Source organism: Megascapheus bottae, chromosome 14 (genome assembly GCF_031878675.1).
Source record: "Megascapheus bottae isolate mThoBot1 chromosome 14, mThoBot2.hap1, whole genome shotgun sequence".
NCBI lineage: Eukaryota > Metazoa > Chordata > Mammalia > Rodentia > Geomyidae > Megascapheus > Megascapheus bottae.
Window position 1 is genome coordinate 22,098,091 of NC_143522.1, and position 27,508 is coordinate 22,125,598.

The 27,508-nt window shown below is 41.0% G+C and overlaps 1 protein-coding gene and 1 long non-coding RNA gene across 5 annotated transcripts in view; one reads left to right on the forward strand and one right to left on the reverse strand.

The window, feature by feature from the left end:
- Positions 1-2,016: 2,016 nt before the first annotated feature.
- Eml5 (EMAP like 5) overlaps positions 2,017-27,508 on the reverse strand; it is a 102,694-nt gene continuing 77,202 nt past the window's right edge. The window contains exons 29-44 of one of the 4 annotated variants that reach the window (XM_090344677.1): positions 26,841-26,849; positions 24,536-24,614; positions 23,243-23,372; positions 19,942-20,040; positions 16,439-16,459; positions 15,385-15,558; positions 14,180-14,388; positions 12,318-12,475; positions 10,069-10,183; positions 8,455-8,643; positions 8,003-8,175; positions 5,511-5,673; positions 4,529-4,632; positions 3,049-3,202; positions 2,519-2,619; positions 2,017-2,138 (exon numbers count right to left, since the gene is read on the reverse strand). In XM_090344677.1, the coding sequence (XP_090200803.1) occupies positions 2,102-2,138; positions 2,519-2,619; positions 3,049-3,202; positions 4,529-4,632; positions 5,511-5,673; positions 8,003-8,175; positions 8,455-8,643; positions 10,069-10,183; positions 12,318-12,475; positions 14,180-14,388; positions 15,385-15,558; positions 16,439-16,459; positions 19,942-20,040; positions 23,243-23,372; positions 24,536-24,614; positions 26,841-26,849 (1,915 nt within the window). In that variant the 3' untranslated portion in view covers positions 2,017-2,101. The remainder of the gene's footprint in view (positions 2,139-2,518; positions 2,620-3,048; positions 3,203-4,528; positions 4,633-5,510; positions 5,674-8,002; positions 8,176-8,454; positions 8,644-10,068; positions 10,184-12,317; positions 12,476-14,179; positions 14,389-15,384; positions 15,559-16,438; positions 16,460-19,941; positions 20,041-23,242; positions 23,373-24,535; positions 24,615-26,840; positions 26,850-27,508) is intronic. The other 3 variants (XM_090344675.1, XM_090344676.1, XM_090344674.1) reach the window with 3 other exon arrangements.
- LOC150054799 (uncharacterized) lies at positions 8,081-22,761 on the forward strand. The gene is made up of 7 exons (XR_016537590.1): positions 8,081-8,713; positions 10,086-10,202; positions 11,114-11,261; positions 15,124-15,232; positions 17,399-17,637; positions 19,934-20,062; positions 21,970-22,761. It is a non-coding gene; the product is annotated as an uncharacterized LOC150054799 (long non-coding RNA).

Genomic DNA, 27,508 nt, shown 5'->3' on the forward strand with positions numbered 1-27,508 from the left:
AGATGGACTAAAAAACAGCAATGTCGTGAATGGTAAGTACTGATCTTTGGCAGCATTTAAAGTGACAGGAATCCCTCTCCCCCCTTTTTCCCATGGACCCAGTTCCAGTAGGAAAAATATATATATATAAAATTTTGTACCAAGAGTTGTTTAAATTGTATAATGTAGCAGGGCACTGGTGGCTCATGCTTATAATCCTAGCTACTCAGGAGGCTGAGATCTGAGAATGGAGGTTCAAAGCCAGCCTGGGCACAAAAGACTCTTATCTCCAGTTAACCACCAGAAAACTGGAAGTGGTGCTGTGGCTCAAATAGTAGGACGCTAGCCTTAAGCTGAAGAGCTCAGAGACAGAGCCCAGGCCCAGAGTTCAAGTCCCATGACCCACAAAAATATAGATAAAATAGTATGTGTAAACTTGATGTATTTGTTGATATGATAAATGTCTGTATATTAGATCATACTTTTAAATATGCAGTATCCATCTATTGCTGAGAATGTTAACGAAACTGCACACCACCGGAAATGATATTAATCATACTATTCCATTAATGAGGCTATAATTGTGTTTTCAAATTTCATAGAGATGGCTTCTGATTGCTCAAAAGTGCAAATGTAGCAGATATATATTATTAACTTTGGGTCTGTTGCTCAATTCAAATAGCAAGAAGTGTCCTTTATTTAAAAAAAAAAAACAAAAAAGATGTGCCAGACACTGGGGGCTCACACCTATAAATCCTAGCTACTCAAGGAGGCTGAGATTTGAGGATTAAGGTTCAAATCCAGCCCCAACACTTTACTCCATAGATTCTTATCTCCAGTTAACCACGAGAAAACTGGAAATGGCTCTGTGGCTCAAGTGGTAGATGCTAACCTTGAGCTGAAGAGGTTGGCGACAAAGCCCAGGCCACATTCAAGCCTCACAACTGACAATAACAAAAAAAAATTCATTAGAGTTCATAAAGAACATTGTATTTTTCCAGAAAGTGTTTTCCTCTTTCCTCAGGGAAAATATTTGCCTTTTGAAAACTGGTTGATCCTCGTGGTGAACCTTTTCTTCAGTTAAGAGCCTTTCTTTTTCTTTCTTTCTTTCCTTTCTTTCTTTCTCTCTCCCTTTCTTTCTCTCTCTCTCTCTCTCTCTCTCTCTCTCTCTCTCTCTCTCTCTCTCTCTCTCTCTCTCTCTCTCTCTCTCTCCCCCTCCCTCTCCCTCTCTCTTTCTTCCTTCCTTCCTTTCTCTTTCTCTCTCTCTCTCTCATTCTCTCCCTCTCCCTCCTTCCCTCCCTCCCTCCCTCCCTCTCTCTCTCTCTCTCTCTCTCTCTCTCTCTCTCTCTCTCTCTCTCTCTCTCTCTCTCTCTCTCTCTCTTCTTTCTTGGTACTGAGGGGTTTTGAATTCAGGGGCCTTCTGCTTGGTAGGCAAGCTGACATTTGAGTTGCACATCTAGCCTACCATCAGACATTCCAGCAGAGCCATCCTAAATGATGAATACAGGCCGGGAGCCACCGGCAGTGACATGTCCCACAGTACCCAGTGGTTCTGTGGGCCCTGTGTGGCCTGATATGAATGGGGAAACTTTACCTTGCAAACTATGTGCCAAGTAATAATAGTGGTTTTCCTTTTTAAAAGAAATGCAGGAATAAGACACTTCATTGGACAAGAAACCTTGAGACTAAAGTGCTAAAGAGCAACTAAAAGATGAAAAATGTCCAAGTTGAGTTTTAAAGCTTTTCCTTTGAGATACGATCTTTATGTAAGCCTAAACTGATCTCAAGCTTGTAGTCCTCCTGCCTCAGCCTCCTGAGTGCCAAGATTACAGGCGTGCACCAACACAGAAGTGCTTGATCCCAGCAGATGTGCCAGAATTGTACAGAATAAGAGATCTCTCACCATGGTATATGCAGGCCTTCGTTGAAAGACAATTGTGTGGCAGTGCATGGACTACGGACAGTAACATAAACATCTCTTCTACTGTTGTGACGATGATTATTCTGTTACAGTCTTCAGTTAGCACCACGACCATTAGAGATTAGTTTTGGTTTTTTTCCTTCTGTAATTGTGGTCTCTCAGGATGGTTAATTTGTAGTCTTCTTAACATCCCATTTCTTTTCAATGAGGCATATGTATACATTTCCAGACAAATAAACTGCAGTCAAAAAAAATTGCAGGAAATTCACTACATTTCTGCATTTGTCAGAACAGTTCATTGTATTCAACTGAGTTTTTAAATTGTGTGTGCCAGGCATGGTGGCATACATCTGTAATCCCAGCATTTGAGAGGCTGAAGGAAGAAGAGATCCACAAATTCAAGGCTACAAAGTGAGCCCTATCTTTACAAACCTTTAGAGCACTGCCTTGGATGTGCAAGGCTCTGGGTTTGATCCCCAGCCCTGGAGTGTAATGTACACCTCCACACTATTGTAATGAGGAAGCCTGGGGCTTTAGAGTCTTCATATTGCCTTTAGTGTTGAGATCATTAGCCAGAGCTTAGAGAAATAGTTTCAGTAAATTCCCAAAATTACTGACCTGCAGTCATCGCCTCCAGCACTAACAACATGGCGGTCACCACTGGTAAATCGAATATTTGTCACATGGGATGAATGGCCCAAGAACCTTTTGTGCTTTGCCTAAAACAACAATGATAAGAATAAGACTTCAGGACATCGGAGGCACACAAAAGTCAAGCTGCCAGGAGAACTGTGGGGAGAGTAGTGAGTCTAGACCACAGACACTAATTAAAATGCTTTTTCAGAGTTAATACATCTTCATATAAAAACCAGGTCATGTGGACAGTCAGAGGCAGTCCTATGAAAATACCTTCTAGGGAAAAGCATTTGAAACTTGATTAACTATAGGCTTGGTAAAAGGCAACGGCTTGGTAAAAGGTAACAGCTTAGCAGCTTTATCCAAGCATTATTACATGGAGGAATTTGTTACTAATAGCTTTTTTTTTTCATAGTGCAGATTTGGGAAGAAAATATTTTAAACCAGGACAAAACATGCTGTAAATTTGAGGGGTGCAGCATTTAAGTTAGAAGTGATAAACACAAGCTTACAAATTTTTCTGGACATGGGAAGTCAAATAACTTAACCATGCCAAAGTCGTCTCCTGTGACAAGGCTGATTCCTGAATGAGACACACAGGCACAGTTGACGTCAGCTTTCTCAGCATGTCTGGACCAGATTCCCAGAACTTCATCTCCTAGAATACTGGAAGGAAAGAGAAACCCACTGTGCTGAGCAGGGACACCTGTGTCCCACTGATGAGTCATTTCTCTAATCTACTTAAGTCATGTTACTTAAAATAGAGCAAGCGAGTGAGGATAATCACATGGAGGCCTACATTTCATCTGGGTATAACTCCTACTTATTAAGGGAAATTAAGGGATTAAAAATCTTTCAAATATTGGGCTGGGAATGTTGTTTAGTGGTGGATTGCTTACCTATCATGAATGAAGCTTTGGGTTCAATTTCTCAGGAACACACACACACACACCGAAGTGGTCCTGTGGCTCAAGTGGTAGAGCGGTAGAGCTCAGGGACAGTGCCCAGGCCCTGAGTTCAAGCCCCATGACTGATCAAAAAAAAATCTTTTAAAAATGGAACTTATGCCTTATGAATGCCAATTATTTCTCAAAAGCCTACAGGAGGTCTAGAGTTTTGGTTCAAGTGGTAGAGCACCTGTTTAGCCAGCCTGAGGCTAAGTTCAAATTTCCCAGTGTGACCTTGCTCCCTCATAGGATTTGATGGCACTTCGAAGTTGATGGATATAAAGGGCTAATCTAAGCTGCAGCTAAGCAAATCTGAACAAGTTAAAACTTAATTTTTAACATTTCTTCATAGCTTTTTTTTTGGGGGGGGGGGCCCAGTCATTGGGCATGAACTCAGGAACTGAACACTATACTTGGGCTTTCTCAAGGCTAGAGCTTTACCACTTAAGCCACAATGCCACTTCGGGCTTTTTCTGTATGTAGTACCAAGGAATCAAACCCGGGCCTACGTGCATTCTAGGTAAGCACTCTTCTACTAAGCCAAAATCCCAGTCCCAGTATCCGTTGTTTTCATAGCCTGTTCTTTTTTGTGTGTGTGGGTCATGGGGATTGAACTTGGCCTGGACCCTGTCCCTGAGCTCTTCTTCAGCTCAAGGCTACCACCCTCTTCTTGAGGCAAGCCCCACTAGAGGTGAATTAGAGTTAAGAGTCTCAGGTCCTTTTGTGCCTGGACTGACACTGAACCTAATCCTCAGATCTCAGCGTCCTGAGTAGCTAGGATTGTAGGTGTGAGCCACTGTGCCGGCTTACAGCCTGTTCTTAAATATTTAGAAAAATACTACATCTTTAATGTGTAACTTGGATTTCTTGATGAGAACTTGGTGAGATACAGAGACAAAACCTAGAGCTCAGTTCAATCGTAAGGGGTCCCAGAATGAACATACTTGTAGAATTCAAGATAGAGTAACAAAAAATTGCTTTTCCCTAGTGGAATTCCCCAGTTATTCTGACCTGGAAAGCTACTTCTTTCAAAGTATGTGTTTACCTAGTCCACGTGGCCCAGGTGATTCTGTCAATGGCAGCATGATCCGGGAGAAGTTTTCCTGAAGGCACTTCGTACACATGCCGTTTATAGCAGCCGCTGGAGACCTTTCACCGTATAAAAATGGGACAAGAATTCCATCAGAAGAAAGCAAAATCCACAAGGGGCTTATGAAATGTTAGCCAAATGCTGTTTGATTTACATGTCTAGTGTAAAGAAGGCAACAGAGCACTATAAAAATAAAGTGAAAAGGTGCAGGTCAGAGTAGGTCAGAGCCCAGGCTCTACCCAAAGGCTCCAGGTAATGAGGTATTGTATTTGGGATTGATGCTCTGGTCACACCAAAAGTGTGTGGAAGACTTCTGAGAAGATTAAAACGTTCATTTACTTCACTTTGATAAGCTAGTGAAAAACATGTGCAACATGTATCTTAAATATGCACCAAAATGGGCCGGGAGTTTGGCCTAGTGGTAGAGTGCTTGCCTAGCATGCACGAAGACCCAGGTTCAATTCCTTGGTACCACATACTTAGAAAAAGCCGGAAGTGGTGCTGAGGCTGAAGTGGTAGAGCTCTAGCCTTGAGAAAAATCCAAGGACAGTGCTCAGGCCTGAGCTTAAGGCCAGGACTGGCAAAAAAAAAAAAAAAATGCACCAAAATATTTATTTTGGTCAGGGTTGGGCTGGAACTCTGGTCAATTCAAGGCTAGTGTTCTATCACTAGAGCCACAGCACCACTTCCTGTTTTGTTTTGTTTTTTGGTGGTTAACTGGAGATAAGAGTCTCAGACTTTCATGTCCAGGCTTGAACCACAATCCTCAGATCTCAGCCTCCTCAGTAGCTAGGATTACAGTTGTGAGCCACCAAAATTTATTTTTAAATGATATTACAGGGTTAATGTAGAAAGAATAATAAATGTACAAGCTAAGACACATGGAACTTGGGGCAGCAAATACATTCACTAAGTTCTTATACCATGGATTATGTACCTGGAGAAATCTGCTGTCTGCAGAGAAGTCCATTTGAATAACAAAGCTTGGAATGTCTTTGCAGTAGCCAACTCTATTCAGGGTGGGACCCAATGTTAGGTCATAGAAGTCCACCGAGTTCTCACTAGAACCCACTGCCAGGTACTGGGAATCTGGACTAAACCTGAATATGTAACAAGAAATAAAGAGCACATTAGACCACATGCAATAGTTTAAAATCTGAGATCAGTGACTTTTCCCTGTAGTCTTTGAAAAAGTGTGGCATGGCTTCCAATTTATTTGGAAGAAAACTGATCATGTATACAGAGTACATTTGTATATGAAATAAAGTTTTACATTTTAGTTCAGTTTTAAATATCTTTCAAGTCCTTTAAAAAAAATCTCCTTAAAAAAAAAAAAAAACAGTATCTCAGGCCAGGATTTTGGTTTAATGGTAGAGTGTTTGCTTAGCATGTACAAAGACCCAGGTTCGATTCCTCAGTGCCACATACATAGAAAAAGCTGAAGTGGCTCAGGTGGTAGAGTTCTAGCCTTTGAGAAAGCCCAAGGCCAGTGTTCAAGCTCTTAAATTCAAACCCCAGGACTGGTAAAAAAAAAAAAGGAAAATAAGAAAAAGAAAAAAAAAAGTAACATTCTGGAATTACTAAATTAACATAGAACTAAAAGGAGTAGACAAAAGAAAACTTAGGAGCCAGTAGCTCATGCCTGTAATCCTAGCTACTCAGGAGGCTGAGATCTAAAGATCGTGGTTCAAAGCCAGCCCAGGCAGTAAAGTCTGTGAGTCTCATCTCCAATTAACCACCAGAAAACAGCAAGTGGCGCTGTAGCTCAAGAAATAAAGCACTAGCCTTGAGCTGAAGAGCTCAGAGACAGTGCCCAGGCCCAGAGTTCAAGCCCCATGACCAACAGGGGAAAAATAAAGAATAACCCTAGAGCCCAGACGCTACTCGAAACCTTGAAGAGCTTGTGTTTGTCAGATGGGCTTTGCCCATCAGTCCTGAGAAGCAGTACAGACAAAGCCAGTCTTTGAATAAAGTGTCCCCAGAAGTCCATAAGGACTTGGAGGGGTTATGTCACCTTTACAGGTTGGAGTTCTGAGGAGGTTTCCCTTGTCAAAGGATTTCACTGCTTAGTCAGCCCTTTCCACAGACCTGGGTCACCGGTGGATGGGAGCTACTGCTCAAATACGCGTAAGTACTGTGGTGCAAACTTAAACCTCAAGACAGGTTTAAGCTAATTCTGATTTGGGGAGGTAGATGTTCAGGGACTCCAGGGAAGAAGGCAAACGATCATAGAGACACAGAGGATAGACCTGGAAGCCTCACCGAAGTGAAGTTTTTCCAACTTGTGGAGGGCTGTGGTCAGGGATGCGGCTGGCAGCGCATTTATGGGAAGCACAGTGTGCCCATACCACGCTTTGGGGTAAGGAGAGATCAGTGCACAACAGCCACAGGTATTTGGGTCTTTTTTTAGTCTATAGTTTTCATGCATTTTTAGATGATGTTTAGAGGAGTTACAGTTAACGTAAGTCAGATAAAGAGTACACTTCTTTTTGAACAAGTTACCCCTTCCCTCACTCTCCCTGGGCCTTTGAATTTGTTTTTAAATGTATTTTGGTATAGTATTGAGCCTTGGACTGGGCCTCATATTTGCTAGACAGTAGCTCTTATCCTTTCAGCTGTTTCCCCAGCCATACTAGGACCTATTTAAAAGGTGTAAATAAGGTTTTCAAATGTTGGCTGCGTCATTGTGGGATAGAATTTTTGGTTTGTCGATTGTGGGACTTGACCTCTGGGCCTCGGCGCTGTCCCTGAGCTCTTCAGCTCAAGGCTACTGCCCTACCCCTGGAGTGATAGCACCACTTCAGGGTTTTCTCGTGGTTAGAGATTAAGAGTCTCATGGACTTTTTGTGCTCCAGCTAGCTTTGAACCATCTGTGATCCTCAGATCTCAGCCTTCTGAGTAGCTATGATTATAGGTGTGAGCCACTAGTGCCCAGCATAGGCTAGAAACTTTTATTTTTACTTTTTTGCCAAGACATTTTGAGAGTTTTCTGTTTGTTTTTGCCAGTTCTGGGCCTTGAACTGAGCACTGTCCTTGGACTTTCTCAAGGCTAGAGCTCTACCACTTGAGCCACAGCACCACTTCTGGCTTTTTTTCTATGTATGTGGTGGTGAGGAATCAAACCTGGATCTTCGTGCATGCTAGGCTAGCACTCTACCACTAGGCCAGCACTCTACCACTAGGCCAAACTCCCTGCACCATTCTGAGGTTGGTTGGTTTTTTTGTTTTTTTGTTTTCATGAATGTTAGCACTTATATTTTCTTGTAGAACCGTCCCAGACAAGCAAGCAAGACGTTAGTGGGTTCAAAGGTTTAGCACAACTTTTAGTACTCAGTAGGTTGCTTAAGAAGCATTTGTCATATTCTTCAGTGCTAGCTTTGGCACAGTACATTATCAGCATTTTCTGTTCTATTCCATTTGTTGACTAACCTGATATCGTGGATGGCACACCGTCTATCTCTCTTTTTGCCCCATATTTTTAGAGAGGTCACCAGTAAAATAATAAATTCTCCATTTTTCATTCCAATAGCCACCATGTCCCCTTCAGGACTATAGCACACCGTACGAGCAGCATGTCCCAGACTCACTTTGTTTAACATCTTCTGCATACAAAGCAAAACAATCATAGAAAACTACAAAAAGTATTTAAATATAGAACCAAAGTTTCTCCAAGTCACAGCGTAATTCTGAGTTGAATACTAGCAGTTAAAGCCGTCAGAAGTTTTTTTTTCATATATTTTTTATTGTAATTAATAGAAGGGTTACATTATATTCGCCAGATAGAAGGTGCATTAATTCACATACATTGGTACTCTTTCTCATGTCTTGGTCCCCATTTCCCTCCCCCAGAAGTTTTAACCTCTAAAGAACTGTGTACCTACTTTATCAGCAATGTCCCAGAGTCTCACTGTCCCATCTTCTGCAGCAGAAAGGAAGAAGTCTCTAGAAGGATGTGTTGCTAGCCCCCAGATTGGTCCATCTACATGCCCATTAACTAAAGTACTGCATGCTGCATTTTTCTCTCCAACTTCAATTATTTCAGCATTCCTTGTCCCAACTAGTATCTTGCCCTGAAATACAGAACCAACACATCAAAAGAATACAACAACTACAAGCTTTCCTCACGAGCCATCAACTTGGGTAGGTAAACTCTTCCACGCTCACAGGCACATGTCTACAGTCGCGCTGGTCTGGGTGCAAGGTAGAGTCCAAGCAAAAGGCAGCATTCTTTTCTATGATAATGAACCTGGATTCTAAATAACCAGAGCTTTTACTTAGGACCTCTACAAGAGGTCTACATGCATTAGGATATAGGAATAAAACTAGGATTCATACATTAGTTAAAATAGCCAAGCAGTAGTGGGACATTCCAATAGTTCCAGTTACATGGGAGGAGCAGGTAGGAGGACTGTGGAACAAGGCTGGGTTGGGCAAAGTGTGATACCCTATTGGCAAGAAAAAAGTAAAAACAAAAAGCTCAATTGGTAGGGTACAGTGCTTGCCCAGTAAAGGCAAGGTCCCAAGTTCAATTCTCAGTAGCACACATGTAAAAATAAGCTTAATATTTAAATACTTAAACTGATGTTAATGCATGGAGATGATTTATAAATACTTAAGTGCAAACACCTTCAGCAATTTTTAAAGGAATATGTATCTAAAAATAGAGATAGCTGCTCTAATCCAAATGGGTCAACTGGCAAATTGTGTGTGTGTGTGTGTTTGTGTGGGTGGGTGTGAGCGTATGCGCGTGCGTGTGTGCATGGGGTGATATCAGTACCAAGGCTTGAATTCAGGGCCTCACCTTCTTGCTTGGTTTCTTTTTGCTCATGGTTTCCACTCTACCACTTGAACTCTACTTCTGGCTTTTTCCTGGTTAACCAGAGGTGAGAGTCTTGCTCTGGATTTGTCTGTTGGGGCTGGCTTTGAACTATGACCCTCAGACCTCAGCCTCCTAAGTAGTTTGGATTATAGGCATGAGACCAGCTTAGAAAGAATTCTTAGTTCTTGGAGGCTTTTGCTGGGCATACGTGTAATCCTGTAACTATTCAAGAGGTGAAGATCAGGAGGATCAAGGTTTCAAGCTTGGGCAAGAAAAAAAAGTCAAAGACATTACTTCAGTCCATAAAGAGTTGGAAATTGTGGTAGATACCAATCATCACAGCTATGAAGGAAGCATAAACAAGAAGACTGTAGATTCTGGCACAAACATAAAACCCTACCTCAAAAATAACCAATAACAAAAAGAGCTGGAGGCTATGGCTTAAGTGATAGAGCGGCCACTTAGCATGCCTGACGTCCTGGGTTCAATCCCGAGACTGCGTTTCCCCTTCCCAAAGTAAAGACAATCTAGAGGTTTAATTACAGTGTGCAGACACAATAGCTCCCTGTACTATCACTGCACAGGTGCCAGCAACTGCAGAGAACAAAAACTCCATTCTTCAGTATAATACGTATTGCTCGACTACTGTTCAGTATCAGTTTGAGAAACATCTTACTTTGCCTCTGCACACAGATCGAACACAATCTGTGGACTGTCCTGTCTCAAGCCTGAAGGCCCGGCATCGCCTTAGTTCCTGATCCCACAATTTAACCGCTCCTCCTTCTTTGGACCTGGGGAATAAAGCCAAATGTAAGTTAGTGTTTATATTAACTCCTACAAATACCTTCCCTTGTAAGCAAACACTTAAGTTATAAGCAGAATACAAAAAAAAAAGGCCTAATGCTTATAGCTTCTAGTATTACTCTAAACTTCCTATGGCAATTATAGGATACAATCGGTCAAAATGAACATTTGGCTTCAGAAAATTATATTTCAAAAAGTATTTCTTACTTTCTAAAGAGCATCATGTTATATAGCTTCTACCATACATTATCTTCTCAATACTATATCACTATAAAGATAGGTAAAATAATTTTTAATATTAAAAGGAAAACTGAAATGCAAAACAAGGTAACAGGATTATAGATATCATGCTATAAAATTATTGTTATTAATTTTGTGTCAGTACTGGAGCTCAACTCATGGCGGCTTAGGCATTGTCCTCTAGCTTTTTCACTCACAGTCAGCACTCTACCACGTGAGCCGATGATAATTATTTGGCGATAAGAGTCTCATAGGACTTTCTTGCCCAGCTGGCTTTGAACCACGGTCCTCATATCTTAGCCTCTTGAGTAGCTAATAATGACAGTGTGAGCTACCAGCACCTGGCTTACAGCATTATATTTTTAAGGGCAAAGAAGCATATTCCTTTTCTACCATAATTATACAACCACCACCACCACCACCACCACCACCACTGTCTTCACATGCGCAGTGCTGCGGACTGAACCCAGGGCCTTGTGCTTGCTAGACGAGCACTCAGACCCCAGTCCTCTTCCTACCACCAGTAAATTATCTTACCAAAGCAGTTTATAGGTAGAGGCCAAACAGAATATGGGAAAAGTGTCAGAAGTAATATGCAAAGAATAAAATCAAGCCCCCACACAAGTTTTCTCTCCAGACCATTGAAGAACGTATTCTGTCATTCCCTGCTTTCTTAGGAGAAACCTCACCAGTGTACCATAATACACTGCTCACTGGAAAAGGATAAGCTCTTGCCTGTGTTTAGCTGACATGCACAGGCTCTTATGATTCTGTGGTGGATGAAGAGGACTTCTTAGTGGCTTGTCTGTCACACTTCAACATGCAGTGAGTATGTTCGTGGCAAATCAGTTTTTAAGTACCTGATTACTATTTGGACATCTGAAAAATCATTCAAAAAAGGCTCTCTCCTCACACTCACATTTTAGGTCTTGTATAATAGTTTGTCTACGCAGAGTTCTGAGGCTGAGGTCTGAGGATCAAAGTTCAAAGCCAGCCTGGGCACAAAAGACCTTGAGACTCTTTTCTCCAATTAATCATTAGAAAATGGGAAGTGGGGGTGTGGCTCCAGGGATAGGGCAGTAGCCTTGAGCTGAAGAGCTCAGGCCCAGAGTTCAAGCCCCACAACCCACAAGAAAAAAAAAAATCAAAGTGATAGAGTGCTAGTCTTGAGCTGAAGAGTTCAAGCTGTATGACCAACTGAAAAAAGAGTTTGTCTCAAGTTTGCATGAAGCCAAAGTGCACGCGTGCGCGCACACACACACAGAGTCCTTTGTTCCTTTCTTGTGGAAGCAGTGGGCTCTGTGCTCTTTAGCAAAGAGAATAAAAGGCAGTCAAGGTGCAAGCCTGCCACCCAGGCATTGGCGGCTCACACCTATAATCCAGCTACTCAGGAAGCTGAGATCTGAGGATCTATGTTTGAAGCCAGCCCAGGCAGAAGTCTATGAGAACCTCATCTCCAATTAACCAGGTATAGCTCAAGTAGTAGAGTGCAAGCCCTGCGTGAAAAAGCCAAATGAAAGTGTAAGAACCTGAGCTTAATCCAGTACCAGCACGCATAACGCAGCCTGGAGTCAGTGGTAAGGACTTCCCTCACACCCTTTTCATCCCGCAAATACTGACATAGCCATCCAGGCATTGGGAAACCCTGTTCTTAATGAGCAGGACAAGTGCCTCTGGACTTGTCAGATAAGCTAGCACCCCAGCTGGAGCTGAAGTTTTATCTACAATACAAAGACCAGAAATGAGACTCCTGAGAAGGCACAGGAAAAGCAACAGGGGAGAAGTATGTCTTGAGAGGACAGCATTGTAGCATGAGAAGAATGAGATCTAACTACAAGCCTTGGGGATCTGAGGGAGGAGGAAGAGGGGAAGCGGACTCACGGCCTTTCTTTGCCTCCGGTGACGATGAGTCCGTCCCGCAGGGTGGTGTACATGGCAAACACTGGCCCATTGTGAGCTCTGGCCACGACTCTACACAACATGTGATCTTTCCACACACAGACATCACCACTGATGGTACCTGTAAACGTCAAGTTATTCTGAAAAGGAGTGGGGAAGGGGGAGACAAACTCATCAAAAGTTCCAAGAGAGTTCAAATGTAAGCATCTATGTGGTGGGATGACAATACACATGGCAGGTGTGGGAGACAGAACTGGACTCGGAACAAGGAACCTGCACTGGAGGTACAGTGAGGGATGTTTCTCAGTCTACCACTTACTAGCTAGATTAATTAGGACAGTTCTTCTGATTCTAAAATACCAACATTCTAGTTTCTGTTGTTCCTTGGGTTGTTTTCCTCTATCAAAATAAAGGCCCCTAATCACTGAAAGTAGCAAAAGATAGGAAGATCATCACTTTTTAAACAGGTTTTTATAGAAAATAGGCCAAAAAAAAGTAAAGCTCTCATCTACCCAGAAGTTGCAGGAGTTTTTGCTCCTCACAGCCTCCTGCAGATGGAGGGGCAGTTAGGAAACAATTGCTTCAGTGCACACAGCAGCCTCCAGACACAGACTCAGAACACTTCAACTGAGAAACATCTCGGGGTACCTCCTAAGCATGTACAATTTTTTTAGTTTATTTTTAATATTGTATATTTTTATATAAATTCAAAGTAAATTAGAACCACTTAAACTGGACATAAACCTACCTGTTACAAGAGAGAACGTCCTTGGGACTGCTCCTTAACATACAGCAAATAAACTGTTTCTAATGTTTTTTTGAGGAGGGGAATGGTTATTAAATAATTCTATTTTTTTTTTTTTGCCAGTTCTGGGTTTGGGCTCAGGGCCTGAGCACCGTCCTTGGGCTTTCTCAAGTCTAGAGCTCTACCACTTGAGCCACAGCACCACTTCTGGCTTTTCTCTACATATGTGGAACCGAGGAATCGAACCCGGGTCTTCGTGCATGCTAGGCAAGCGCTCTACCACTAGGCCAAACTCCCAGCCCATCCTTTTTTTTTTTTTTTTTTGCCAGTCCTGGGCTTGAGCTCAGGGCCTGAGCACTGTCCTTGGACTTTCTCAAGGCTAGAGCTCTACCACTTGAGCCTCAGCACCACTTCCGACTTTTTTCTATGTATGTGGTACCGGGTCTTCATGCATGCTAGGCAAGCACTTTAACCACTAGGCCAAACTCCTGGCCCCAGCAGCCCATCCTTTTTTTAAATTTTTTTTGTCGGTCATGGGACTTGTACTCAGCCAGCCTGGGCACTGTCCCTGAGCTCTTCAACTCAAGGCTACCACCCTACCCTTGAACCAAGCTCCACTTCCTGTTTTCTAGAAGTTAACTGGAGATAGGAGTCTCTGGTCCTTTTGTGCCTGGGCTGGCTTTGAACCTTGATCCTCAGATCTCAGCCTCCTGGACAGCTAGAAGTACAGGTGTGAGCCACCACATCCAGCCTGACTTTCCTTTTATTGTGACAAGAAATAAATCTTTGGTGCATGAAGAACTACAAGGAGGATGCACGGTTTAGAAAAGCTAGAGTCTCAAGCATGTTGATGAAGGCCTTCGAGAACAGCAACAGCCCATGGAGGCGAAGGTTTCATAAACATTCTTCTTCCTTCTTAGTCACTTTCATTTCTGATATCACAATTTTCAAAGATGAAATATAGTGTGACCAGTACAAACAATGACTAGTGGATTATTGCTCCAGATCAACAGATATGTAACTTTATCTACTTAAGGCAAAAAAAAAAAAAGGCAAGTAGCCTAAATTCCACTACCACACAGTATTTTAAGAGACATACTGCACCAAATGCAACGGCGAGCATGGTCTGCATCCGGGCATCTTGCAGTGTGCTCAGCAGCCCTTTCTTGCTAAGAAGGGCCCTTCCCGCCAGGGTCCAGAACTTCACATGCTTTACTCCCACAGAGACAAACTGGGTATCAGAATCAGGTCGGAATTCTGCTACAAAAATTCGTTGGTTGTGCCCAGCTTTGCTGGCAATTTTGGTCCCTGACACAAAGGATACAACAAAATTATCCAAATTAGTATAAGAAGCCACAGAATCAAACAATCCAAATAATGTAGTTCAAAGCAATAACAAAACGATGCCTATAAGAAAAGAGGGTCATGGTCCGAGCCCTGCTGTCTGTGGAGTCCTTCTATAGATTCACACGGGCGCGCAAACGGGGCACTGCGTTACCACTGAAGGGCCATTCTAGATTTTAGGAACCATGACTTGTTTTTCTTTCTGGGTTAATTCCATTAATTTCTCTGTATGTCTTAAACATTTGTGTCTAAGCTGTGTTATGTAATATTTGCTATTAGTCTCCTCTATGATTTAAGATATACTTTATGGGCTAGTCTGGGACTTACTAGCAGAACACTAGCCTCCCCCCCACCCCAGCCTTTCTCTCGGCTTGGCACTTGAAAGGCAAGAGGTCCACCAGCTGAGCTGTATCCTAGACCTCATTTTCATTCTCTGTCAAGATCTTCAAGAACCAACCAAAGTCATTCCTTAATGATTAGTAAATACATAGTTTCTTATTGAAAGGAAATAGCAGTGAAGCATTCTGACACTAATAACAGTTTTATTAACATGTTCTGTGAGCTTTTAAAGGGAAACATACCTACTGTACCACTAACAGCCTTGGTATTGTATGGTACTATAGTAAATAATGGTTTCAACAATCATCTACTTGAGCAACATTCTTGTTTGTATTTATTTGTTTGTTTATTTATGGTCAGTTGTGGGGCTTGAACACAGAGCCTGGGCGCTGTTCCTGAACCTCTTTGTGCTCTGGATGAGTGTTCTACCACTTTGAGCCACAGCACCACTCCAATTGGTCAATTGGAGGTAAGAATCTCATGGGGATTTTTCTGCCTGGGCTGGCTTTGAACTACAATCTGCAGATTTCAGCTGCCTGAGCAGCTAGCATTACAGACATGAGCCACAGATGCCTGGCTATTTGTTTGTTTTTAAAATCATACAAACAAGAAGACCCTTACCTTCCTGCCATCTCCAAATGGTAACAGTATGTTCTGGGTCTAAGCCCACAGACAGCAATAGTTTGCCAGTAGCACTGAAGCTAACTGAACACACACCCTTTGAATGGTAGCATCTTAATATAGATAAAGTCTGCTTGTTCATTGCATCCCAGATGTGGATAGATGGGGCTGTAGCTAAACAAAGATAAAATCCAAAAGTTATAATTGACCAAAACATTTCCATTTCTAAATCTGATACCTATGAAAAGTTGAGAAAATAGTCCTAAAGATTACAATTAACACAACAGCTCAAAACCAAAACTAAATTTAGAAAAGGAAAGAAAGGGGAGCAAGAAAGAAAGAAAAAGTAAACAAAAAGTACATACTATAGGGCCAGGAGTTTGGCCTAATGGTAGAATGCTTGCCTAGCATGAATGAAGCCCAGGGTTCAATTCCTTGGTACCACACACAGAAGTAGTGCTGTAGCTCAAGTGGTAGAGCTCTAGTCTCGAGAAAGCCCAACAATAGTGCTCAGGCCTGAGGTCAAGCCCCAGGACTGGAAAAAAAAAAGTATATAATATATCCCAAATTTTTGATAAATAGCATCTTGACAAGCAAATCAGGCAATAATAATACTGAACAAGGTATCAAAAATAATGCATGTGTGCAGCCTGGAGGAATAGCTCAGCACAAGTGCAAAGCCTGGGGTTTAATCTTCAGCACCAGAGGGGAAACAGACATAGGAACCTACTTATAAATCTTTATATAATTATATGGTAAGCTATCTGCGTTTAACATGATAAATACATTGAATTTAAGTTTTCACTAAAAAGGCCTAGCTATTATAATACCTAGAAAAATGGATATACATTATTAATTAAATAGCTTTTAAATTTATAAACTAGTTATCAAAAACAAAAAACGATGTAATTTTAAGTTTCACTAAAATTTGTTGATTTAATATGTATAATAACTGAAAAAACATTTCAAAAATTGTAGTCTATAAAAATAATACATTTCAAAATTCCAGTCCTGGGGCTTGAACTCAGGGCAGAGAATAGTCAATTTTCCTTACCTGACATATCTGCTGAATCACCTATAATGGGAAAAAGAGAAAAATAATTACCTATAAATAACAAATATTAACAGTAAAAGTGTAAAAACCCAATTATTATAAAATAGTTTTAACATAATCTAAATCCTATCAGCTGAACAAACTGGATGGAGGGATATGTGTCAATGTTGACTTTCAATCTTTTTCTTCAGATAAGACATTTTCTTTGTAGTTAATGAGGTACATGAAATTTTAATTGTAATAACTTAAAAATAATGTTGATATGATTTAAATCATGATGACATTTACTTTGGCTTATAAAATGCATTTTGTCAATTAGGCCCTGTGCATCTCTGCTTTCAGAGAAGAGATCTAGATGGAAACTTTTTTAAGGGACATGATGGTGTCTGTGTAGTCCAAGAAACAAAAACAATTCTTCCTTGTAACAAAAGATGTTCTATATGAGTAAAAGTTTGCCATTCTATGCTCATTCTATTTGTTGGCAACTTTTTTCCCCTGGGAGGGTTATATATGCACTGGTCCTAGGTCTAACCTCAGGGCCTGGGCACTGTCCCTGAGCTTTTATGCTCAAGGCTAGAATTCCACCAACTTGAGCTGAAGTTTTGGTGCTTACTTGGATATAGTCTTATGGATTGGGATGGCTCATGCCTGTAATTCTAGCTATTCAGGAGGGTGAGATCTGGGAGTCACAGTTCAAAGCCATCCCAGTCCAAACAAGGATTTCGAGAACATATTAATTACAAGGTCTAGAGTGTCTTGACTTGAAAGATGAGGGGACAGAGAATAAAGGACTCCACTCTGTCAAGTACTCATACAGAAAATAACATGTTAAGCTCTAAACATACTTTAATTTCTTGACAGTACTGGGGGTTTGAGCTCAGAGCTTTGTGTTTGGTAGGTCCGTACTCTACTACTTGAACCATGCCTTTATCCTTCTCAACATATTCTGAAAACTTCTAGCTGGCAGAAGGACTGGATCAAGGCTGCATGAAGAATGGTTGAAAGATTGGGAGTATTTGCTGTGATCAGGCTGGTCCCTGGATAACTACATTGTTTGTGTTGAGAAGTCAAATATCACAGGCCTAATCGTGACTGAGACAAAAAAGCCTCAAATGAGGTATCTTTCATCTTGGGGAATACATCCCGGCATGACGTGGATGGACGGGTGCAGATGAGAACTCCTTGCAGGCTGGGCCAGTGTAAGTTCACCCTGTCCATCTCACACTACCAGGGACCATAAAGCTCACAGGTGCTACCACAAACTGAATGTGTGTGTGCTGGGGCCTACCGGCAGCAAATTGGGGTTCCTGAATAAGGCCAGAAAACAATAAGACAATAAAGCAATTGTCTGATGCAAATCAAGGTACAGTTTGATTCCACTCTGGCTCCCAACATGTGTGGTCCTCTAAAACTCAAAAATGCCACTCCTATCAAGCATGATGGCATGAGAAGGTAAGGCATTAGGGGATCCTAAGATCAGTGACTAAGAAAAAGATCATTTTTCTCTTTATGAGGCTATAAAAAGGCCACTTGTAACCCAGATAGCACATCTGTACACCCCACACAATCAAAATTCATGATCTTGACTTCCAATCTCCACAGCTTGATAAATTGTTTATATTTGTGCCAGTGCAGGGGCTTGGACCCAGGGCCTTGCACTGTTTTTTTGCTCAAAGCTGGTGTTCTAACTCTTGAGATACACCTCTACTTCTGGCTTATTTAGCTGACCAAAGAGTTTTTCAGATTTGTCTGGCCCAGCTGTTTTTGTTTTATGGGTCATCGGGGCTTGAACTCAGCCTAGGCACTGTCCCTGAGCTCTTCAGCTCAAGGCTATTGCCCTACCCCTGGGCCTGGGCACTGTCCCTGAGCTCTCCAGCTCTAGGCTACCACCTTACCCTTGAGCCAAGCCCCACTTCCCATTTTCTAGAGGTTAATTGTAGATAAGAGTCTCAGGTCCTTTTGTGCTGGGCTGCCTTTGAAACCTGATCCTCAGATCTCAGCCTTCTGAGTAGCTAGGATTACAGGTGTAAGCTACCGCACCCAGTGCCAGATAGTTTTGAGTCTCATATCTCAGCTTCCTACGTAGCTAGGATTACAGATGTGAGCCACCAGTGACAGGTTCAATTTCTGTTTTGTTTTTTTTTCTTTTTTTTCCCCCCTAAACCACCCAGTCTATGGTATTTATTACAGTACTCAAAAGCTACTTGGGACTGGGAGTTTGGCCTAGTGGTAGAGTGCTTGCCTAGCATGTATAAAAACCCGGGTTTGATTCCTCAGTACCACATACATAGAAAAAGCTGGAAATGGTGCTGTGGCTCAAGTGGTAGAGCTCTAGCCTTGAGAAAGCCCAAGGACCATGTTCAGGCCCTGAATTCAAGGTCCAGGTCTGGGGGAAAAAAAAAAAAAGCTAAGACATAGTTGTCCTTACTCGGAACCTCAGAATTCTACCCCTCAAGCATGCAGATTATGGTTGTGCAATCTTCTACTTGGAGGATGAGCATTGAGGAAAGGTCCAAAAGTGGGTTTAGGACATTTGATCGAGAATTCTAGGATATCAAATGGATTGCTTTCCATGGGGGAAAAAGCAAGCCACTGCTCCCATGGACATGTCTCATGGAATGCCAATGGAGAGGCCCAAAAGAGACCTTCCAAAACAGAAGTACTAGACAAGATTTTGTAAGAATGTAGTAGCTGTCTTCTAAATTGGAAGATGAAGTCACAGGCCTAGCGATTAGATATTCTAAAATGAGGCCAAACAGACCATTTCTTGCTAAAGGACTACCTCCAACTGTTTCCAGCAATATATAATTTATTTAAAATTTTAAAATGTCTGGGGGCTGGGAGTTTGGCCTACTGGTTAAAGTGCTTGCCTAGCATGCATGAAGACTCGGGTTCAATTCCTCGGTACCACATACATAGAAAAAAGCCAGAAGTGGTGCTGAGGCTCAAGTGGCAGAGCTCTAGCCTTGAGAAAGTCCAAGGACAGTGCTCAGGCCCTGAGCTCAAGCCCAGGACTGGCAAATAAATAAATAAATAAATAAAAATTAAAAAAAAATAAAACTTAAAAAAAAATTTTAAATGTCTGAACTAATTCAAGTAAGCAACAGAAAATTACATAGAAATAAATTTTATAGAATAATAGGTATTTGCTTTATGTACATATAGACTTTGAATCATCCATAATTACACTAGGATTAAGCTTATTCTTTTTTTCTTTTTCCTTTTTCTTACCCCCGCCCAGTTCTGGGGCATGAACTCAGGGCCCGAGCACCATCCTTGGGCTTCCCTCAAGGCTAATACTCTACCATCTGAGTCACAGCACCATGTCTGGCTTTTTCTGTATATGTAGTACTGAGGAATCGAACTCAGGTCTTTGTGCATGCTAGGCAAGCACTTTACCTCTAGGCCAAACTACTGGCCCATAAGCTTTTTTTTAACATAATGAATTTATTTAAACAAAATCAATGTTTCACACTGTTTCTTTTTAAAATATAGAAACATACCTACTTGGCCAGTTGCTACTATGTTGTTAAACTTGGGGTGCTGATTTACAGTGAGGCACAGAATGTCATCATTATGCTCCTGATAAAAACTCTGGGTTCCTATAGGGAAAGAATTTGAGAGGTAAGTTTTAAAATTTAAAGATACAACAGTCAGATGTACTTAACTTAGTATGATAAACTACTTTTTAATGGATTTGCCAGTTTGCATAGCTTTTGAGCACTTATTGTATAAAAATTATCATAAAGGAACTAACAAGCCCAAAGTTTTAAAACATGAGAGTTTTTTTTTTTTTTTTTTTTTTTTTTTTGCTAGTTGTGAGGCTTGAACTCAGGGCCTGAGCACTGTCCTTGGGCTTTACTCAAGGCTAGCACTCTGCCACTTGAGCTACAGCACCACTTCCAGCTTTTCCTATGTATGTGGTACCGAGGAATTGAACCCAGGTCTTTGTGCATGCTAGGCAAGCACTCTTAACCACTACGCCAAACTCCTGGCCCCTAAAACATGAGAGTTCTATGATAAACCATATAATATAAGTCTGAAGATACAGGAGAGACAAGGATTCAAATGCTAAGGAGGGGTGGGGATGGGGTTCAGTGGTGAAGCCCTTGCCTAGCACGTACAAGCCCATGGATTCAAATCCCAGAGACACAACACCCCCCCACACCCCAAGCCACATACAAAGAGCTATCAGAATTCAATACAGAAAAGAGTATTCAAGAGTATTCTCAGTGTGTTAATGTAGCACTCCTATATTGACCAATGTGATGGTGGCTGGGGAAGACTATTTGAGGCAAAGAAGCACTTTGAGCAAAGGCACAAAGACAGGCAGGCATTGGGTGTACATACACGGGGCTCCTGTGGCTCAGGTGGAGGGTCAGGAGTAATGAGAATCAGCAGTGTGGCTGGGAAGGCAACTAGAATTATGGAAGATTTTGAAGGTTCGATGATGATCTTTCAGTTTGGGTTTTTTTAAAGGAAAAGATTCACCAGAGTCTCACTAAAAACAACAGATCAGGCCGGGAGTTTGGCCTACTGGTAGAGTGCTTGCTTAGCATGCAAGAAGACCCTGGTTCAATTCCTCGGTGCCACATACACAGAAAAAAGCCGGAAATGGTACTGAGGCTCAAGTGGTCGAGCTCTAGCTTTGAGAAATTCCAAGGACAGTGCTCAGGCCCTGAGCTCAAGCCCAGGACTGGAAAAGAAATAAATAAACAAAAAAGATGAGTTTTCCATCTAGTAATCTGGGCCATTTTATTCTTATTTCACATTTATTTGCAGTGAATAGAGAAACACAAAAGATTTTGGTTTTTTTTTATCAAATAATTAATTTATTAAAGAATTTCAGCATCAATTGATGCTGAAAGTTGAAGAGACATCAGAACACCACAGCAGCAGTCTGTGTGGGATATAATAAACTAAATGAAACTGCAGATTAATGGCCTGGTGAGAAATGGCACATGAGACCCAAATTATAGAAGACCATGAATATCAGGCCCTCTAATACAATGAAACAAAACAAAATCTCTACAACTACATTTAGCAAACCTACTATTACTTTTAAATTTCCCAAAGTGAAATGTGCTTTATGCTTTCTAGACCTGAAGGTTGTTGGTCAGTTGGTGAAGACCAAGTAACAGATTTAGATTCCTAGACGATGAATAATGCTTTGGATCACCAAACTCGCAAGAAACCAAATACACAGAATGTAGTTAAAGCCTAGTTGTCTTTCTGCCTTCTCTCTTGATAGCCCACCATTAGAAAGGTGGTTAGTTAAAAATCAAAAAAAAATTTTACATTTTTTGTTTGTCTTACTCCTCCCTATTCTTGAAGAGTAAGTGAAGCTTCAATTTTCATTCAAAATAGCATTTTTAAATTCTCAGAATTATTAAATACAAAACTGCTAATGATTTCATATGTTCCTGGTGTATCCTTTTTTTAGGCACTAAATTAATGATTATTTAACTGATTAACACTGACCAGGAAGAGAATCAAGACTCATGTGATCCATCTATTCTTTATCCATTCAGAGAGAAATTTTCAAATGAAAAACTATAAGGTTTGGTTGGACTACATAACTTGTTTCTATTTCTAATTTAAGACTTTATGAAACTTACAAATTTAGGTAACAAAACAGAATTCAAGCCAGGCACTAGAGGTTCACACCTGTAATCCTAGCTGCTCAGAAGCCTGAAATCTCGGGATCGCTGCTCAAAGCCAGCCCAGGCATGAAAGTGCGTTAGACTCTCATCTCCAATTACCCTCCAGAAAAACAGGAAGTGATGCTGTGGCTCCAAGTGGTAGAGCACTAGCCTGGAACTGAAGAGCTCAGGGACAGCGCCTAGGCCCAGAGTTCAAGCCCTACACTCAACAAACAAACAAAAAACCCAAACAAAGAGAATTCACAATGTCACTAGAAAGTTTGCACCGGTCAGTTAACTAAACATCAAGAAATACTTTCTTACATTTCTGGACTCACAAATAAAACCATAGAGAAACAGCTTTTCAAGACCTCAGTAAAAACAACTTATCCAGCAGCCATTTCTGACATGCTATTTTCAATCATTATCAGAGACAATCATCTCAAACCATCTCCCAAGTGAGGATGTGGGAAAATGGAACTCCAATTATAAACCTTTTATTACAAAACATGGCTCTTAATACTGTAAATCCTCTCTTCCAAAAGAGAACAAATAGAACTTTGCATGATGAAATATTATTCTGTTGTAAAATGCTCCCCTCCCCCACTCCTGGGGCTTGAACTCAGGGCCTAGGGACTGTTCTTGGACACTTTTTGCTCACCGCTAGTGCTCTGCCACTTGAGCCACAGTGCCACTTCTGTATCACCTACCGAGGAATCAAACCCAGGGCTTCATGCATGCTACACGAGCACTCTACCACCAATCTATACTCCCAGCCCTGTAAAATGCTCTTAAAGACTGAAATATGTGTGGGCATGGTGGTGCATGCTTGTAATCTCAACACTTGAGAGGTTGAGAAGAACTGAAATTTTGAGGCCAGCCTGAGCTACCTAGAGATCCAGGCTAGCCCAGATTACACATAAAGGAAGAGCTTGTCTCAAAAACAAACAAAAAATAGCAATATAATACCTTCCCACAAATACTGGAAAATGAAATAGTCTGGACTTTTTCTCTAATGTATTTAAAATGTTATTTACAGCTTTAACAAATACCTTTTAGCTGCTGGATAAATCCTAAATAAAATTGTGTGTGAGTGTGTGTGTGTGCGTGTGTGTGCGTGTGTGTGCGTGTGTGTACGTACTGGTAAATTAGGGTTTCCTACCTGTGGCAACATTGTGTAGAATTCCAACAGATGCAGTGTGATAAATTATATCATCACCATCATTTAAATAGTGTACATTATTCCTGCAGTCTCTGCCGCGATAACCAAACACAAGATCCAAAACAAGGTCCTGTAATAATCATGGGAAAAAACCATTTTACCATATTTTTCTTGGTATGTAAATGTTCATCTATGTTCTGTGCATGCTGCTGAGTTCTTCATGTTTACCAAACTTCAAACACAAAACTAACTAGATATATTTCTGTATGTAACCTGTTTTGGACAAATAAAACACATATTTGATTGTTTATGTAAACTAATAAAAAGAAAAAGGAAATGAGGAGCTTGGCTGATTGAAGCATTTTAGAATTAAATATCTATGTGTTAAACATTGAGATGCTTGTTTCCAAAAGAATATTTTAACTTGTATTCAATGTAGTCACATAAATGTTCTCCAAGGATAAGTGAGCATCTTAGGATAAATGATGTGCACATCAGGTACTCTGAAAAACCCCAGGTCGTCTCTGACAAGTCAGGCTCAAGTTTAGGCAGAGAATGTTACAACTCAAGATGTCCATTCTCACTGAACAGCCTCAAACTCGGTTCACACCTGAGAAAGTGCAGGCTGCTGGGGTAACAAGTGCTGGCCAGAGCCTTTCTTCTTCCTCAGTTATTGTGAAAGAACTCTTGTCTGGAAGGAGAGACAGAAAATGGTCTCCATGGTTATCACATGTGGCAAAGTCCCAGATGTAGAGTATTTAATCTTTAGCTTGTAAATTCAGCCCAGTAAGTGCTAAGATGTTGTTCTTACTTAAGCAACTGATCATTTCCATACATCTATATTTACAAATTCTTAGACACTGACTAATTTTGCAAGGTATTGTGCATGGAAAGTAAAAGACTCATTTTAAAAAATGAAGAGAAACAGTGGATATCAGTCCAAACTTCAGAATTGAGTAGGACTTTAGCAACAGATTTTTACAAGAAAACAAAGAAGGTTATGCACAATACACTTACTTTCATGAAAACCAAAGACAAAGACAAGGCTTGGATTTTTTTTTTTTTTTTTTTTGCCAGTCCTGGTCCTTGAACTCTGGGCCTGAGCACTGTCCTTGGGCTTTCTCAAGGCTAGAGCTCTACTACTTGAGCCTCAGCACCACTTCTGGCTTTTTTCTATGTATGTAGTACTGAGGAATCGAACCCAGGTGCATACTAGGCAAGCACTCTACTACTAGGACAGCTGTTTTATAAAAACAACTCAGGAAACATTTTAATAGCAATGGGAAATCTTACCTCTATGGGTCTCTTTTTCTTGCCAACGTTGTTTGACTGCAGTTTTTCAGGCTGTGGGGGGGCTCTGCTCACTGGAGGCCTGAAAGGCAGTTGGGAAGGAGGAGATGTAGGCCTGGGCCACCCAGGGGTGGCCTCCCTCTGGAGAGGTCCCAGCTTGCCAAGAGAACCCATCTGGCTCCCAAAGACTTGTGGCCCCTGTATTTTGATAGCTTCTCATGCAATATGGTGAAAAGAAAGTAATTTAAAAATGTATTCATTTTCTTGGGTTTGGGTTCCCCTCCCCCAGCCTCCCAGTGTTGAGTATGAACTGAGGGCCTCATGATTTCTCAGCTTGTTCATTTGGTTGGCTCTCTGCCATCTCAGCCAGGCCTCCAGTCCAGCTTTTTAACTGGTTATTTTGGAGAAATAGTCTCAAAGACTTTTCTGCCTATTTTGGCTTTTTTTTTTTTTTTGGTGGGTCATGGGGCTTGAACTTGGCCTGGGCACTGTCCCTGAAATCTTCAGCTCAAGGCCTACCACCCTACCCCTGGGCCTGGGTACTGTCCCTGAGCTCTTCAGCTCAACAATACCACTCTACCCTTGAGCCAAGCCCTATTTCCCATTTTCTAGAGATTAAGTGGAGATAAGAGTCTCAGGTCCTTTTTCGCCTGGGCTGCCTTTGAACTTTGATTCTCAGATCTCAGCCTTCTGAGTAGCTAGGATTACAGGTGTGAGCCACAGCAGCCAGCTCCTATGTTGGCTTTGAACTGTGTGATTCTCCAGATCTCCATTTCCTGGGAAGCTAGAATTACAGGCATGGGCAGTAGCCCCCAGCTTACTTTTATTTCTTTGTTAATAAGAGCATGTAATCATTCTTACTAATGTTTCCCATTGCTTGTTTTCCTTCTTCTCAGTACCAGCCAAACTGAATAACCTGAACACTGAATCTAAATCCATCATTGAGCAAAACAAAGGGACAGAGTCCAGGCCCTGAGCACCAACCTCAGTACAAGCACACACAAAAAGTGATACAAATAAGCCTCTTATGGAAAAATTCTAATATTTATGAATAAGTCTAAAATCAAAGGCATAATGTTTTCATATTAAAACTTGTCAGAAAGTAAATGAAGTGTTACATTTTGAACATGTAACATAAAATAAATATAGAGTGCTGGCACATGCAAAATATAAAGTGATTATGTAGTTCAGTCTGGAGTTTGTAGAGCATGCACAAGGTCCTACGTTTAATCCCTAACACTGCAAAAATAAAAGAAAATGAATGTAGATTTTATATGCGACATGTAGAATATATATACACATGCCTGATTGGTGTCATAAAGTAAATGTTATAGCAGGCAGTGATGGCTCACACCTGTAATTGTAGCCACTTTAATATATCTACTAGGATTGATCTGATTCAAATATGTCTGGGGGGATATGCTGGTCCTGGGTTTGAACTCAGTTCCTGGATGCTGACCCTAAGCTTTTTGTTCGAGGCTAGCACCCTACTACTTGAGCCACATCTCTATTTATGGCTTTTTTCAGGTTAATTCAATATAAATGTCTCAGAGATTCGTCTGCCTGGGGTGACACTGAACTGTGATCCTAACATTCCAGCTTCCTGAGTAGCTAGGATTACAAGTGTGAGCCACCAGTGTCCAGAAAAACTGGTTTTCTTCCAAGTCAATTTGGTAGTTTGTTTCATCAATGTTAGTATGTGACAACTCTATAACTCAAACAATAAACAAGCAATTTATATTCATACAACTCTATGTAACAAGCATATTTTAATTTTTATAAGGACAATTCCAGTAATGTGTATTGTATTATGGCTTAAAAAATTGTACAAGTTAAAAACTACACATGTTGAACGGCAGTTAGAGAACAAATACAGTAATTATGGTTCTGCTCATGCATTGATGACTTATACCTACAATCCTAGCTGCTCAGTAGGCTGAGAGCCAACAATCATGGCTCAAAGTCAGTCTAGGCAGGAAAGTTCTTAAGACTCTTATAAACCACCCAAATAAATGGAGCTGTGTCTCAAGTGGTACAGTGTTAGCATTGAGTGAAAAAGCTCAGGGACAGCACCTAGACCCTGAGTTCAAGCCCCAGGACCAGCACAGCACACACACATACAGGCATGTGCACACACAGGTGCATGTGCGCGCACACACACACAATTCATTTCAGGGGCCCTAATTCCAAAGGGAGAAAGTACAGAAAACTAAACAGAGACAAACAGCATTGAGTCACATAGCTCACTGATGGCAAATGAAAAGGATGAGGGAAACACAAAATTAGGCCTCTTAAAACATAAGATTACCTGGAACCTCTTTTCAGCAGCAAACAAAGAAAGAAGAAAATATTACAACATAATTAGTTTTAAAACTCGGTAATGTATTTCCTGTAATAGAATATTTTATGTACTTAGTACAGACTACACTGAACATATTAAAGGCCTGCTGACTTTAATACTGAACTTAAAAATTATTTAAATTATCTTAAAATTATTTAAATTATCTTAAAAATTATTAAATTATTCCATTAATGGCAAAGAGATCAGAAGAAAAAAGGCAAAAAAGAGGTAAGTGAAAATTCAAAATGTTCTGTGTTGTTAAACCATAAACACACCATTCTTTTTCTTGTTCAGACTGCACAAACTGAATTTCGAACAAAAATATGCTTATTTTTGTTTTTACACATGGGAAATAAAATCCTAATGTGAAAGGCAGGTAGCACTGCGGCTGTTTTTAAGAGAAATGTCTAAGTTCCTTGCTGAGGTCATGAAGGAAGAGTCAGCCAATTCAGCAGGCAGGAGGAATAACCGCGGGTCTTGTTGGATTTGGAATTTTGCTAGTAAAGAAATTAACACTGAAATACTAGGCCTTTAATCCTAATTACTCAAGAGGCTGAGCTCTCAGGATTTCAGTTCAAAGCCAGTCAAGGCAGCAAAATCTCAAGACTCATCTATAAATTAAACAGCAGCTCACG